The sequence below is a fragment of the Melospiza melodia genome, chromosome 13 (assembly GCF_035770615.1).
Source record: "Melospiza melodia melodia isolate bMelMel2 chromosome 13, bMelMel2.pri, whole genome shotgun sequence".
Lineage (NCBI taxonomy): Eukaryota > Metazoa > Chordata > Aves > Passeriformes > Passerellidae > Melospiza > Melospiza melodia.
In genome coordinates this window covers 6695186-6711160 of record NC_086206.1, presented here as the reverse complement: position 1 = coordinate 6711160, position 15975 = coordinate 6695186, and the positions used below count along the sequence as shown (strand labels likewise).

General features: G+C 43.7%; 1 protein-coding gene across 4 annotated transcripts in view; it reads right to left on the bottom strand.

The window, feature by feature from the left end:
• The window catches only part of ADAMTS18 (ADAM metallopeptidase with thrombospondin type 1 motif 18), an 80348-nt gene extending 68505 nt beyond the window's left edge, over positions 1-11843 (bottom strand). For 2 of the 4 annotated variants that reach the window (XM_063167668.1, XM_063167670.1), the window contains exons 1-3: positions 11661-11841; positions 11476-11554; positions 9288-9604 (exon numbers count right to left, since the gene is read on the bottom strand). In XM_063167668.1, coding sequence (XP_063023738.1) covers positions 9288-9604; positions 11476-11554; positions 11661-11813 — 549 coding nt within the window. In that variant the 5' untranslated portion in view covers positions 11814-11841. Of the gene's footprint in view, positions 1-9287; positions 9605-11475; positions 11555-11660 lie in introns of all 4 variants that reach the window. The other 2 variants (XM_063167671.1, XM_063167669.1) reach the window with 2 other exon arrangements.
• Between the last annotated feature and the right edge of the window lie 4132 nt (positions 11844-15975).

The window sequence follows — 15975 nt, the reverse complement described above, 5'->3', positions numbered from 1 at the left end:
AGTCAGCAGAAAACTTTTTACTCCCCACAAGAAGCTTTAGATGAAGCCCATCAGCCAGCAAGCACCTGTCAATGAGAGGGACAGGGCTGCAGGAATCAGCAGACATCAGCAGCTCGCTGCTGTCTCAGCTTGGAAACTCTTTTTTCCTGCCCCTTTGCTCAAGCTTTTGCTGCTTGGGGTAGGATAACAATCCAACCAGCAGTATGTGATATCGTGTGGGCTCCAAATATCCATATGGGCTCCAGCATGGAGAGAACCAGCTGACAGAGCAAGCCCAGAGCTCCTGTTGTGGCAGACTGGTCTCCACAGAGCTTGCAGAGATGTTTATTACAAACAATGAAATGTAGAGCAGCCTAGAAGGAATTATTCTTTATCAGAAAATGTAACAAAAAAGTGAAAACGTGACAGAAGCATTTTTCTTGTATATGTCATAATCATCCACAGCAGACTGCAAAACAAAAATAATCTCTGCCCTAGTCCAAGACTGTTATTTTAACATTTAATTTATATTTGCATCTAACAAAACAAGTAACATAGGTTTCTGTCAAGTGTTAACAAGAAATGGCACTGGGTAGCTACTTTATTAGAGAAGTTCAAACTTTCCTGTCTGATCTGCATTACAGCATTTATAGCTATCCCTCACCATGACCAGCTTGTACTGTAACAGCAATATTAATTTGAAATATTTATTGAGGTTTAGTCTAGCCTGATTTTAAGGCCTACTAGTTTGATAACTTCTTCCTAAAAAAACCAAAAACAAGAGTGCATAGGATAAGACAGATCTGGTCAAGAAAGAATTATTTTAAAAATCTTTTTAAAATCATACAAAGAAAAAGAAAACCTCTTTTTAAATTCATGACTTAGAACTGATTACAATCTGGGGTTATATAAATTCTATATCTTATGGCAAAGAAAATGTAAGTCTGAAGAGTACTCCATGTTTCATTAGTTTGTGTACTCTGCCACAGAATATAATATTACGTTCTGAAATTAGTCAGAAGCCACACTGTGCTGCAGAATATAAAAACAAAAGTGAGGGCTCAAGCTAGGTCAAGCATATTTTGTATAAGTCCATTAAAAATCTCATTCCATTAATATTAATAGAGATGTTGAGACACAAAAGTCCTTCAATTAACATATATTAGGCAGGCAGGCAGGCACAAGCATTCAAGTGATCCCACTGTGAACAGCAAGAATCCAGCCCTCAAAGAATAAAGCCCCAAGTGTGCTGTGTACAGAGTGGGGCAGCCTGAAATGCAAATGCCCAGGGGAGTGAAAAGGCAACACCCCATTGTCTCTGCAAGCAAATATCACTTTATTGCCTCAGCTTCCTCTTCTCTTAAGCAGGTTTGTTCTGGGCCTTGTAATTGCAGTAGGAATAACTTCAAAACCTATTATGTTTGTCATCCAACTTTTGTCTTTTACCATGTTTTGGCAGTCACTAGCTGGGCAGCCACATATGAGATTCAGGAGAAGGGTTTTCATCTGGCTGTAGAAGTTGTTTGCAGATTTCCCCAGCTTATGAACTAACATTGTAAAAAAAGAAATTAACTTGCATGTTCCAGAAATCACTCTGGACAATAATGGTTCCCACGGTACCAAGCTTCAACCATCAAGACTCATTCCCTCCCATCTGCCCTGATTATTTGACATTTCTTCACCCTCATTCTTGGTGACTTCCGAGCACGATAAACAATAAAAGGTTACTGATGTCAACCCATTGTGTGCCAGGATGTTGTTCTCATCAAACACAGAGCAGAGCCAGCACTGAAGCTTAATTAATACATGTTTGTAAATTGTGCTGAGCTGCAAGGCTTTATAATTTCAGGTTTCTTCTGTAAATGTTTACCTCAGAGCTTTAGTCACTGCTCCACTGTCTGAATCCAAGATAAGTTCTGCTTCCATCAGCTATTCACATAGCTGGTCAAATCACTGTCAGAACAAATCAATAGGAAATTCCTTTAGCATACAGTAATTTATGGTAGACCTGCAGCAACAGAATTGGGATTAAAATGGGATAAGAAAAGGCAAGAAAGAACCAACATTTCTGCTCCTAGTGACATGATCAAAAAGACAGAAGAAAAACTTGTTTGCAATGGAATTATCTGTTAAAATTCAATTCAGATACCACTTAAGGGCTAGTCAGAGCCTTTCAAAGACAAAATAAGTGTTTTTTGGGGAAAAAAAATTTCAAGTCTGGGTTTCAGCTGCTAAAACTCACTGTAGGTCCACTGCCAGCTCTTATTGCAGAGATAATTAAGTTTAACCCCTCCCCTGCCAGCTCACTGGGAGAAGACCATGACAAAGTGAGGCACACAGAGATCCTGGAAAGCAGATATTTTCTAGAAAATCCCAAGCACGCTCTATCTCTGTAAGTCAACAACTGTGCAAATGCTCAGGAGGGAATCAAATCAGATGCAAAGAGCTCTAACATGACCTTGAGGAACTGACTGATACATCATGGGCATCACCACCGTGGATGCCTTTATTTAGCATAGTTCCAGCTTTTATTTTGATCCATGTGCTGCACATTTCCAAAGCACAGGTCTTAGACCTCCAATCTTCCCTCCTGTTGCAGTACTGGACAGCAGTCCCAGTGATCCTCTCTTTCAAAGAGCAAAGAACCTGCTGTACCTCAGGAAGACAAACCCCTCCCTAAGAAGCTGCAAATTAGAAAACATTATCACAAATATCTTGTGGACCTAAGCACAATATTGTAACAAACAAAAATCTGAGGAGCCAAAACACAGGAGGGGCTTCTGGAGCTGCTGACAGAACCCCCAGTGAGCATCCAGAGCAGTTACAGCTGAGCAGCCTGCAGTGACTTGAAGTCAACTCCCAAGGGAGTGCAAGTGTGTCACGGAGCTGTCATCATGGTCAGGGCCATGCTTCTGCAAGGGGTGAGCAGAAAATAAGCTTGGGAAAACAGCACTCTTTTAAGAAGAGCTTTGATGGCAGGATTTGTTCAAATTAAGTGAATTGTGTCGGGTCAGGGCACAACCAAGACACCTCTGTGCTTCCCACTCCTGTGCCTTGTGTCAGGTACAGATCTCCAGGAGTGAGCTGCTTGAGCTGGACTTGAGCTGCAGTTTCACAGAGTGTCATTGTGTTTTGGGTAAACCAAAGCCTTTACACACCCCATCTGCCAACCTGGTATCCTCCTGATACATTTCTAAAGCAGAGGAAGAAAAGGGGAAAGACAGAAATAAACCCCAGTTTAGGTTAATTAGTGACTAGAAGCTTCTATTAGTTATTAAAATCTGCCTCCAAAAAGAGAACTATTTGTGATTTCTAGCAGTTCCCAGCTGTGCAGAAGAGAATACATTGCCCCTCAGTAGCAGAGATGGTTTGGCCCACATGAAAATAGTGGTGCTGAAAATAAAAATCCTCATGACATCAAAGACATCCTGTTATGAAGGGGTCACATCTGTGCAGGCAGGTCATCCACTCCTGACCCTCACAAGGACATTTGTCTGTAATGGGCTTGGCAAAGTGTGGGAACGGGGTTTAGTGGAAAGGCTTTGCTGCAGCAAGAAAAACACTGATGTTTCAAGCATAGATAGCAACCACTGATTCCTTTGGAAGTGATGATAAGACTGCTCCTTAACAAGAAGCTCATCCTGGCTCTATCTCTGTACAAATGGATGCTCTCTGTTTCTGGAAAACCACTCAAAGAGTTCAAGCAATGGTGCCCACAGAAGGCTGAAGTTTGGTTGGAAATACACCAATGAAGCATTTATTTTCACACTGCTGCCAGCTGAGCAATGACAGAGCAGGCACAAGTGACAGAGGACCAGCTCCTGTGGACACTCAAGAGCAGCTGGGCAACCACAGCCTACTGTGTTCAGTTTCCTCTATGTACATTCCAGGTTTTTTAACATAAAACAGGAAGAAATACAACTTCTATTGTGTTTTCTGCCAAGCAGAAGCAGATTCTTTCTCATCATTAATCCTGTTTAATTCCACTTCTTACCTATCAGGAATCAGTAGTGCCAAAGCACCTGGGATAACACAGCCTTTGTCTTGCAGAGCTAAAGGCAGGGTTAAACAGAAAGCTTATCAGACAGATATGGAGAAGGTTGATCAATAACCTAATCACACAATTCATCACTAGTCAGGTCAATGCTGAGACCAGAAACACTGCCTTCTATTTTTCTACATTACCTAAAATATCCTTAAGAATATGACTTTTTCCCATTGTCATCTCATTTTCCTGTAGAGATTTTTCTTTTTTTCATATTTACCATAATATGGAGTAATGGAACAATAGTTGAAAAACCTTCACCAAAATAGTGGACAAAATTAGGATCCTGTAAAACACAGTTTGTGTTTTAGAAAGGATGGAGATGCAATAGTGTGTGAATGCAAAGAAAATCATAGGCCTCCCATGAAAGAAGCTGTTCTTGTTGTGCTGGTACAATGGTAGAAAATATAGGATTTGTGTATTGGCTCCTGGGTGGACTAAAAACACCTTTAAGAATGAAAAAAACCACCAGCTCTGTACTTATCTTCTCCTCAAGGTCCCACTGGACCAAATTTTGTTGTATTTTTACAGCTGTCAATTTCTAGAGGACTCTCATTGCAAGCAGCAATTATTCTGTACATTCACCAGCAGTCTGGCTCAATAAGTTTAACGGCAGCTTGTCTGCATAAGAACCCTGGGATTTGTCTCAACATATTTAATTGGACTTAAAGTGTGAGCTCTAGGAATAGGAGGCTGCTGTTAGCATCAACTTAAATAATGCTAATACCAGGTGCAATTAAATGACTGCAAAGAGTGGGTACATGAGCTGCCTGGCCTGCTTGCCTCTTAGGTGGTCAGACTGCATCAAGAAGCTTTATTTTTGTGGCTTCTTTGATACTTTGAGCAAAGCCCTGCCCTCAGACACACACACACACCTCCCTCCATTGAATTAATACATCTCCTGTTTATCTCTCAGCCTATAACCCTTGTCTAGAATCCTCTGACAGCTCAAAGAGGAGGGAGGGATGAATCATGTTGCACTCATTCTCCTCCTTTGACTAGACACTAATAAACATAACACAGCTTGAGACAAGAGGCTCTTTATAATGACAGATTCCAACACATCTTGCCAAAACCAGAGGAGGGCACCAACTACTTCTGACTGAGGTACACGAACCAAAGGGAGAGAGCAGCCCAAACCCACCTCTGGTGTGAGCAGGTGCAGCCTCTCAGGCCTCCATGGCAGTGGTAAATTTGTCCTGGATGATAACACTGTGTGTCATACCGTTTTAAAGGAACTGTACTTCCTTTTCCTGACCCAAAATGCACACACATCTTCCCTGTGATGGAATGGCAGGACAGTTCCTTATGTTGGACAAACAGGTCTTTCCTCTGGGCACGCATTTTGTACTTGCTCTAGACCCTTCCCCTGTGTCCTGCAGCCCACAAATGCTGCATAACAAACCCCTCATTCATTAGGGCCACCAATTCCTAGGTTGTATATTGGATTATAAACTTGTTTGACTTTGCCAGAGTTCATGTTCACAAGGGGAACGCGACTTCTGCTCCCAAAACCAGGGTTATAAATTACTTTTGAGAATGTCTCTACAATACAACTGGAGACCTCTGAGGTTCCCTTGTGTTCTGCCCTGATTTACTGTGTGACTGCAAACAACTCACTTTATACAGGAGATTCTGTCCGCATAAACCTAAGGTAAGGAGACAAAAACTGGCCTATAAAGAGAGGCAAACAACACACTGTGATACAGGCTAGGAAGGCAGCAGTAAATCTTTTAGATGCCATCATGGAAGTGGAGTTAAAGATGGTGAACATACAACAGATCTTTTTAATGCAGATTAAATAGCACAAAGTGGATGAGAATGGGAAAGGGGGAAAGAAGTTGGAATATACACAACCATACTGAGTAGGTCCTAAAAAAACAATTTCTTATTCAAAGACTGGCCAGCATAATCTCTTTCAGAAAAACCACAGTAGTCTGTGGATTTGGTATAGCCTGCCTCTCCACGAGCCACCTACAGGCAATTTTAAGTAATAATAAATTGCTATATAATAATAGTAACAAAAATACAATTACAGTAAGTAGGAATTAGCTCAAATCAGGATTTTGGGAAAAAAGGTTGAATGTGGAAAGAACAAACAGTTTGAATTGGAGAATGAAAACGGGATGAAACAGCAAGACAAACCAGCAGCCTGGATATACCAACTGGGAGAGCACAAGGCACTGAAGGAAACTCCAAAAAGTCATGCAGGAATAAAACAAGAGGTTTATTAAATGAATCATGAAAAATCAGTGAAGAAAAGTAAAAAAATTTGAATTGCTTTTTATTCGGGACACATTAAGATGATGCTAAAGAGAGAAACTAGCTTTGCATTTACTAACATAAACAAACTCATTGTCCCAAAGTTGCAAGAATGATAAAATTATCCCAGGGAGTGAGAATGCATTAAAAAATATGTGAAAAAAAATTATAACTTCTGTGGAAGGAATATAACATGTTCTCCACAGAAGGTTCAGAACAGAGTTTTCATTTACAAAGCAAGTAAAATCACTGGGTTTTTGCAGTATAACAATGCTCCAGCAAGCAGAGGATGCTGACTGAAGCAGAAAAAGGGCAGAAGACAGAAAAAAGCAAGTTTCTATTTGAAAGTTGAAGCACTTTGATGATGAAAAGAGGCAGTACTCACAGTAAACTTGTGCACATTCTCCTGAAATGCTCGCTTACTCTATTAGAGACTTGTTCAGATAAAGATCCGGTTCTGCCTTCTGACACACCAAGAAAATTGTGTTGACTGATGGAAACATTTGGTCTCAAATCAACAAATCAGCATAAAAACGTGGGGCCTTCCTGTCAACTAAGCCATTAAAATGTAATATACACACATCTCTTAACAGATCTAGACCAAAGCAACAAATTCTTGCTCCTTTCCAGTGTTAAGTTAAGGTCATCCTGCCTAACAAGACATTTCATACAGCCTCTCCCCAAAGTCTCCTCTGCAGGCACTGGCAGATAACAGACAGCTGAATGACTGAATACTCTAGGTCATCCAAAAAATTAGATCAAAGAGTCCCCGTAGTCTATTGAAATGCAATTGCTTCCAAATCACATTGTGGTGTTCCAGGCTTGAAAGAATGGGTCACTGCAGCTTTATTGTAGAGAAGCTATTGCTAATGAAAGGAACAATGGAAAGATTAGTGCTACCAACCATATAGAAGAAACACCACTTTCGGTTTAATTGCAGTGAACAAAGCAAATAGGAAAGAAGGGCAACCAAGTGACAAAAGTAGTTGGGGCAAAAGGATATAGAAGCTATTCACAAGGTTCTCTTGATCAGAGCACAGCGTCCAGACTTAACATATGATTACTGAATTGGGATCCCAGGGAAAAGTGACGTGGGTGTCATTACAGACAGCTGACGACATCTTTAGGAGGACAGCCTTGTCAACTGAAAGACTCAGAATCCTGTTGGTAATTTGCCTGGGATTCATTAGGTGCACTGAAATTAATAGATGGATAGGGAGAGAAAGGAACAATTATACTTTGGGATACCTACCCTACAGGAGATTATTGTAAGTAAAGGTTTACTTCATTTGCCAGTTTAAAACAACAATTGAAGGCAAAATCTATTGAACCTTGAAATTAATTTTAAACAGAGATTCTATTTGTTGATAATTTAGGTACTTCCATAATAAGTTTGTTCATACCACAATATTTATTCTCTTTTGATCAGTTTCTGGATCTTTTCTAAGTGAAGCTTACCAGTCATAACAACCTCTGTGTCGAGACAGTGGTAAAAGATCCATTTCATTCTCAGTTAAGATCACCACATTCTGTTCCTCTGTGACCTGAGGCAGGCTTGAACCTTCCTTCTCCAGACAAGACTCGACAAGTCCAACTTCACTTAGCTCAGAAAGCATGTTAAAAATAAAAACGTGGGCAAACAGGGGAGATCTCCCAAACTGTACCTGCTGTGTGTAGGTAGAGCACTTCCCGTAGCAAAAAGACAAAATACTGCAATGAGTGAAAACAAGGTATATTTCTGAGTAAATCTGATAAAAGGTGGCAGTTGTGAACATAAGGCTTCCATGAAAACAACTGAGCACATTTGGTATTAACAGTTCAGCATCACAAACACAGCTTTAAAGGCAAAAGAAAGCCTCAGCCCAGTTCCTGGCACCTGCTCCAAACTCACATTTGCAACTGTTCAAATGAACTGTTAAGATTCCTCTAACTTGATGGGAGGGAAAACAAAAAAACAAAAAAAAAGAGCACAGCATTCAAAATATAACCCAGACCACTTCAACCAGTTATCAACATCCCTTCCTAATGAACAGGCTTCTCAAGTCACTGATTCCAGTTTCAAAGGAAACACTGGCTGTCTCAAGTGCTCCTTCTTTGGTCCCGTCACACAGTTTAATGGCCCTCAGAGACAAGTACCTTTGCAAAACAGATTTCTAGAGGGTGACCCAACATATCCTCTGGACCTTTAGTCAACCACAAAGCACACAGATGACTTCATAGACTTCCCACTCAATGTCACTGCCTTCCTCTGCAGCCACAGCAGACTGCTTTGCAAGTGCAAGCGATTAAGCCTTAAAAAACATCCTTAGCTATTAATTCTGTAGACAATTCTCCTAAATTACATCAGTAAAGCCTTCTCTGCAGGCAATGAGCACTGTCAAATGTATTTTGAAAAAATCACATGTGAATAATGATTTTTCATGGACTTGGCTGACAGCCATAAATGGAAAATACACAATGATAATATTTAACACACTCATAAGAGATCAACTCATGAAGACCTGTAAACCCAAATAATGCTTGAATTATCAAAGGAAACAAAGGGAAATTTGTTCATAAGTCCTGCCAAACTAGGAAACTCACCCTTCCTTAAATTAGTTGACAAACTTAGATATAATATTGTTTTTACACAAGCTTCTGGACTGGCTTTTTCCTTTATTCACCACAGTTCACAAAGGCAAGAAGAACTTTTACTTAAGAGTGAGCAGAAATGTATAAACTATCACAAACTGTAACAAACTGCTATGGGATAATTACTAGGACTACCAGCTAGTCTTGTTTTTTTTTTCCCTGAAAGACTGTCATCAAAAATTACAAAGGTTTGATGCTGTTCATTGGCTATAAAGAGGTCTCTTCTGTTAAATACAATAGCAACAAGTGAACTAGAAAAATCACAAAAGGGTTTATGGTGTCTTGACTATTATATGAACTACATACTTTCAGCTACTATTGCACATACAAAAACACTTTTAATGCTGATTTGTTTGAAATAGACACTTACCAAGCCTACACACGTAGATATTGCTACTGAAGAGGTGCTATCATTCCTTATAAATCCCTGGTAGAAACACTGCTCAATTTCATGGTTCTGAGAATTTGACACTCCATCTTTCCCGAGTACCTGGACAATAAAACTGTTGCTTAAAATGGTCGAAGGTTTAAGCTCTAAGTGAAGTTCCTGTCCAAATGCTGAAAATTTGTAGTGCAAGGAACTCTTTGAGCTCTGAGTTGATCTTTTTCTCCTCGTACTGTGCAAAACATCATGTGAAACGTACGATCCGCTGGCATCCACTCTGACAGGTGTCACAAACACATAATCTGTAATGATAAAGAGTTGGCTATCAGCTCTGGCATCCCACAAACAAGGCACTCTGACACAGTATCAGGCACTTCCTATGGCATGGAGCATTCCCTCACTTTGGGGCTGGCCTGCAGGCTCTGTGTGTGCTGTCTCGCCTGCATAAATTCACCCCCGTAAGTCACAAAGGCTCTCAGCCTGTGTTTGTTTCCTTTGTGCCCCACTGAGAGGCACAGACTAACTAGCATAGCTGTGAACATTCCCACAACTGCTCCTCTGAAGACATTTGTCATCACCAGCAGATCTGTAGGCTTTCCCCTCCCCCTGTATTAATTGTTGTCAAATGTGAAGGCCACTCTGGTTTGAGAGGCTTTTCCCTTCCCTAAGAATGCAGCAAATGTTGTATCACTGTAGGGGTAGCCATGACTGAGACCTTGCAGAACTGTACCACTTTTTCAAATGGATTAAAGGATTAATTTATTAATGCCTTAACTGAGTGGGACCTCATCTCATTGTAGTGACTTGATTAGACTGGGTTTCAAATTGTAACTGACCTCCAGCAGAAAGAGATTACATCCTACCTAATAACCTTTCGTCAGCCATTGCTAATTGCATGTCAAAGAAGTTTATTGTTTTGGATAAAATATGCAAAAAATTACAAAACTGTTTTTGAGAACACTCTGATCTACTCAGAACCACCCAAAAAAATAGAGGGTGAAAGAGGCCATAATACAGCTGGCTGTACAAGCAGGTGCCTCACTTGCAGTACATTACCATTGGTGTTGACCTAGCCATGCAGGGATTACCTGTGTCCTGGAACCAGGGTCTGAGTTTCAGCTGCTTCCTGAACTAGGATATTTGCACCCATTCCTGGTAGCCTAAGAAATTATGCTGAAAAAACTGTTTCCCAACCCCATTTAATTTAATTTGTGAGCTGTGTTTCTCTGTGGACACTTAGAGTTGTCCATGCACTTGACAAGCAATTAATTTCTCTTCCTAAATTGAAATAGCACCATCAAAAAAGAAGAAAACCCCTTCCTTTTTGTGTTGTAACAGATGTTGCAAAATCTCCCAATCTATCTCTTCGCCTGAATAGACTTTATTGGACACACATTAGGCTGAAAACGCAACCACTGACAGGTTGCCTTTCCTTAGACAGTGGAAGCAATACATCAAGAGCTTTCACTTTCCTCGAGTGGTGTTAATCAACGGCAGAAGCTGAGGGCGCTAAGCAGGCTGGTGGCCAAAAAATGCAAGCAGCTGCTGGAGAGAGGGAATCCCCCAGCGAGCAGAGCACAGGGTGCAGGAGGGGTTTCCTTTCTGCACCCTGGTGTGGCTCTCTGTCGCACTTTGTTTCTGCTCACACACAACACAAAGCATATACTGCACTTCAAAAGTCCCAAAGCCATCAGCATCTACGTGCTAGTCACTCCAGCCTGGGAACAAATGGCTCCTGAGCTCCCACTCACACAAGCCCTTTCGCTCCAGGCTTTTCCCCCCTTAGCCTGCATTGCACAGCTCCTCCTGCTCCCCCACACAAATCTTTTCATTACTTTTTTCTCACTGCTTCCACAACAGAGACGTGAGGTTTTGCTGTTGTGGCTACACACACACACACATTCATCTTTCTAATCGCACATGGAAACGTGGATGTATTTACCATCTCATTCATTTGCTTTGCTGCTACATATTGTTCCTTTCAGCTTTAGCACACAGGGCTTAACAAGTTAATCCCTGCCCATGGTTCACCATCCCGCAGTAGCCAGCCTGCTTGCACTTTATGCTCCCTAAACACTCTGACTTCTCCCCTCTAAATATTCACTCCACGAAAAAAAAGAAAAAAAATTCCATGCAAATGTTCACATACAGACACAGAAAGAGCTATACAAACCATGAGTCAATTCACTGATGCTGTCACTGGTTAAAGTTGCCGCATGAGACATGCAACAGAGGCAACACAGCTGAAGGGTCTGCAAGAGAAAGAAAAAATAAAAGAGAGAGAGAGAAAAGGAGCATTGGGTGAAGTTTCCTTGACAAGGCAAGGCAGAAAGACAAGGCACCAGAAACCGCAGTAACCTGGTATAAAAGTACACTAGGCGACTGCAAAAGAAAGCGCTCTCGACCTGCCTTTACAGCGCTTCCGAGCCACGGGAGAGTCTGGAATTGCATGGAGCTGCCGCCGAGGATCGCAGCAGGTAAAGTCCAGACGGCCAGCAGGAGACAGTCCATGTTCCGCCGCGCACCTGGCGAGCGCTACCTGCTGCCCGGGCCGTGCGGCCGCCTGCCCCGCATGGTCACCTGGGCGCTGCCCCGCAGCCGCTGCGGCGGCCGGCGGAGCGCGGGGAGCGGCGCCCAGGTGAGCGCGGCCCCGGCCGCCCGAGCGCTTTAAGCCCCGCCGCCGCCGCCGCCGCCGCCGCCGCGGGGCAGCGCTGCCTCCGGCGCCGCGTCTGGAGCGGCCGCACCCGGGGGGCGAGCGGGGCGGGCGGGACCCGCGGGGCGGAGCGGGGCCGGGCCGGGCGGGACAGCGGGCGGGAGGCACCTGGGGCCGGGCACGGCGGAGCGGAGCGGAGCGGCGGGCGGGGGGAGCCGCACACGGCACGGCACGGCACGGCAGGGCGCACCTGAGGGGATGTGCAGACAGCGGGGGACCTGCGGAGCGGGGCACAATGGGGGCCGGACCGCTGGGGGTGGGCACAGGATGGTCGGGCTGGAAGGGATCACGGTGGATCCAGCCACAGTCCACCCAAGAGCCAGGCGCAGGATGGTCAGGCTGGAAGGGATCACGGTGGATCCAGCCACAGTCCACCCAAGAGCCAGGCGCAGGATGGTCAGGCTGGAAGGGATCGCGGCGGATCCGCTGGTCCATCACGGTCATCCCCAAGCACCAGGCACAGGGTGGTCAGGCTGGAAGGGATCACGGTGGATCCAGCCATGGTCACCCCTAGCATCAGGCACAGGATGGTCAGGCTGGATGGGATCGTGGTGGATCCAGCCATGGTCATCCCAAGCACCGGGCACAGGATGGTCAGGCTGGAAGGGATCGCTGTGGATCAGCTGGTCCATCACAGTCATCCCAAGCACCAGGCACAGGGTTGTCTCCAGGCAGTTTTGGAATGTCCCCAGTGATGGAGACTCCACATCCTCTCTGGACAATCTCTTCCAGTGTTCAGCCGCTGCACAAGGAAGAATTCCTTCTTCATGTCCAGGTGGAACTTCCTAGGCATCAGTTTTTGCTCAGGGCCTCTTGTCCCATTGCTGGGCACCTCCAGTTGCCACCTGGCTCCTTCCCTTTGTCACTCCTCCTTCAGACACTTCAGGTGCTTGGCACTATGTCTTCATACATTGATGCGGTCCCCGCCCTTCGCAAAGATTCCCTCTCTTTACTAAGAGAGTTCTGTGAGAATGCTGAGGAAGCACAGTCCAGGACAAGCCGTGCAGCTTCCAATACTCACTTGGAGACAAATGTGCTGTTATTTTCTATTATTTTTAAAAGCTGCATCATTTGAAAACAAAGAAACAAATCACATGAAGATGAAGTTGCCTGGGAAGTGAACACAGCTGTTGACAGTACTGGACATTGATGTCCATCAAGGAGCTGATTTTCACACAGTGGTTCACACAAACTGAGCCAAACACAGCCCCACATTCTGGTCCCAACCAATGTAGTTGTGCTATTGCACTCTCCTTTCTGCAGAAGACTTCAGGAAAGGATCAAAGATCCAAATAATCTAATAGCAAACAAGTATTGAAGTGGATGGGACTGGTCCAGGAAATCAACACAGAGCTTGTTTCTGATGATTTTGGCACTTGGGAGAAGTGTCCCTCACCTCATGATCTCTCCTTTGTGCCAGAGATTTTCCAGTATGTGTCTCAGTCTAATCTCACTCAAAATCTCCTTTGTCCCACAGTCACACAGAGAAAATAAACAGTAATTGTGTCAGCTTAAGGTGCCTCTTTGCCCCAGTTGGCACAGGAGCTGGAGAGCACCTATGGAAGTTGAGGTGAGACAGAGGTCATCTACTCTGCCTGCCCCCTTCACCAGGGGTATCGTGATGACTAGTCTGGGGCAGTGGATTAGACAGATCTGAGATATTTTTGCTTTTAAAGCATTTCCTGTCTTTAAAAATTAAATAAATTCCCAGGCGTGGAATTTTTCCTTCATCTCCCTCCATTTTCCAGCAGCTTTTACATTATCACCTTCTGAATATATTGTGATAAAGTTTCAAAATCTTTTTGTAACAGTGCACCTGCCTCCTCCCACTGAGTATATTCAAATGAAAGAGCTAGTCACAGGTTTACAATGGTACCAGTGGAGTAGAACACATAAAAATGCTGTGCATGGCAGATAATAGGAGAAAAATATAAAATTACTGGGCTGTAATTTTATTATCAGCCCTCCGCACTCTGAGCAGACAGACCTGACTGGTTTCAGTAGGCTACTTGACAATGCAATTTGACATTTCATTTGCTGTGAGGGGAGAGATGTAAATACAATTCTCCAGCAATTACAAGAATCATTTAAGAAATAAAAACAACTTCCACCATGAACTGTGCATCAGTGAAAGGAGGTTAGCTCTGGGTTTCTGTAGAGCTAAGATTTCACCCTGGGGATTTATAGTTTCTGGGTACGATCAAAGAAGAAGAAAAAATGTGACACTGCTTTGCATGACTATAAATGACATGCATCTAAATTTGAGTTGGCATTAGGCAGGGGACCCCAACCTTTCCTGGCCTGTAGGCAGCAACATTGATCAGTTAACATGCTCAGACAACATCATCCTTTGCTCCCCAAGTCAATCAAGATCCCAGCCGTGATGGTCATAAACATCAGAGAATCCTGCAAGGCAGCTCGTTCCATGTGCAAACACACCATGCAAAACATCAGAGAAAGCTAAAGCTGCTCAGCCAGCAGTGGAGTAAACAATGCAGTCAGAGGGGGGCTTTCCTCCCCCCTCTCCCTAGCAAGCCCCACCTCAGATGACCACACAGGTTTCCTCAGAGACAGCCATTACCACACTGCAGTCTCATTGGGCTCTATCCTGCCTAAACTCCCAGGATGGATGCTCCCACCAATTTTTTATGCTGATCAGTTTTATCAGGTTCTTAAAAGTTCATTATTTTACCTGAAGAGTTTGCATCCACCTATTCTAATTCTAATTTCACCCGTGTGAGAAACTCCTTTATTCCCTAGGAATGCAAGGGACTGCAGAGCCAGCAAAGGTTGTCACTCTGGAGCAGCTTTGCCCTGCAGGTAGCAATAACCTTCTTGGGGAGGGATCTCCAGCCTGAAGAGATCAGCTACAAAGCCCCAATGGGGAGGCCAGGATTTCTCCCAGAGCTGCAAGGCAGAGGAGCAGTTTGCTGCTCCACAGCAGCAGTGAGTTCCTGCTTCACTTTCCCCACACCGAGGTCCAAGAGCAGAGCCCAAGTTTCACCAGGATGTTCTCAGCCCCTGTCCAGACAGACCACACCTGCAAGCTAAGTGTCTGTCCACTGTCCTGATGTCTGCATGCAAAGATGTTAGATGTTCTTGTTTTGACCTGTGAGCAAATCATAGAAAACTGATTACTATTTTTCATGAGTCTATTCTTTCTAATCCTGAATCCTTCTTTTCCAATAAACTTTCCTAGATTTTTTTCCCCCAAGAATGATGCTGTCATGACCATCATGATAGAGTCAAACTGCACACAGATCTCACACAGCTGTGGCTGTCCCATCTCTGGAATCACCCAAGGCCAGGTTGGATGGGGCTTGAATCAACCCTGTCTGAAGGAAGGTGTCCCTGCCCATGGCAGGGGTGTTGGAAGGAGAGGTCCCTTCCCACCCAAACCATCCCATGGTTCTATGATCTGTGCTTACTGCTAACATGACGGACAGGCATGCAGGAGAAACAAGCCCTGGGCTAAAACACCACCATGTTTGTTTTGCCATCTTGGTTAGAGCAGCTCTTCATCATGTGGGACACTTGTGAGCACTGACCTGAGTGAACAATTCACAGAAGACAGAGAGCTGTCAATCTAGATTATCTTCCAGATTTATTTGTGTTTAAAATTAATTTGTATAATTTATACCACATATGGCTGGATGACTGGAGGCAGAGTACTTCTGATGGGAAGTGGTGCAGGGAGGGCTCATTTTATTGGATATTCAGTGAATATGCAAAGTAGAATCAGAGCAGAATATTCTTTTGCTAACTGAGTATTCAGTTTCTGCAACTGTCCATTCCTGCTTGACCATTTCTGGGACCATTTCTTGCCAAATTACATACTTGTTGGGTTACTCAGGATACATATAAGCACTCCATAGGATTCTTCCAGCTCCATCTTTACCCTCTCTATGTTTATCCTCACGATGAAGTTTCCCTCTTGTGAGGCACAGAAGCCTTTTGCCT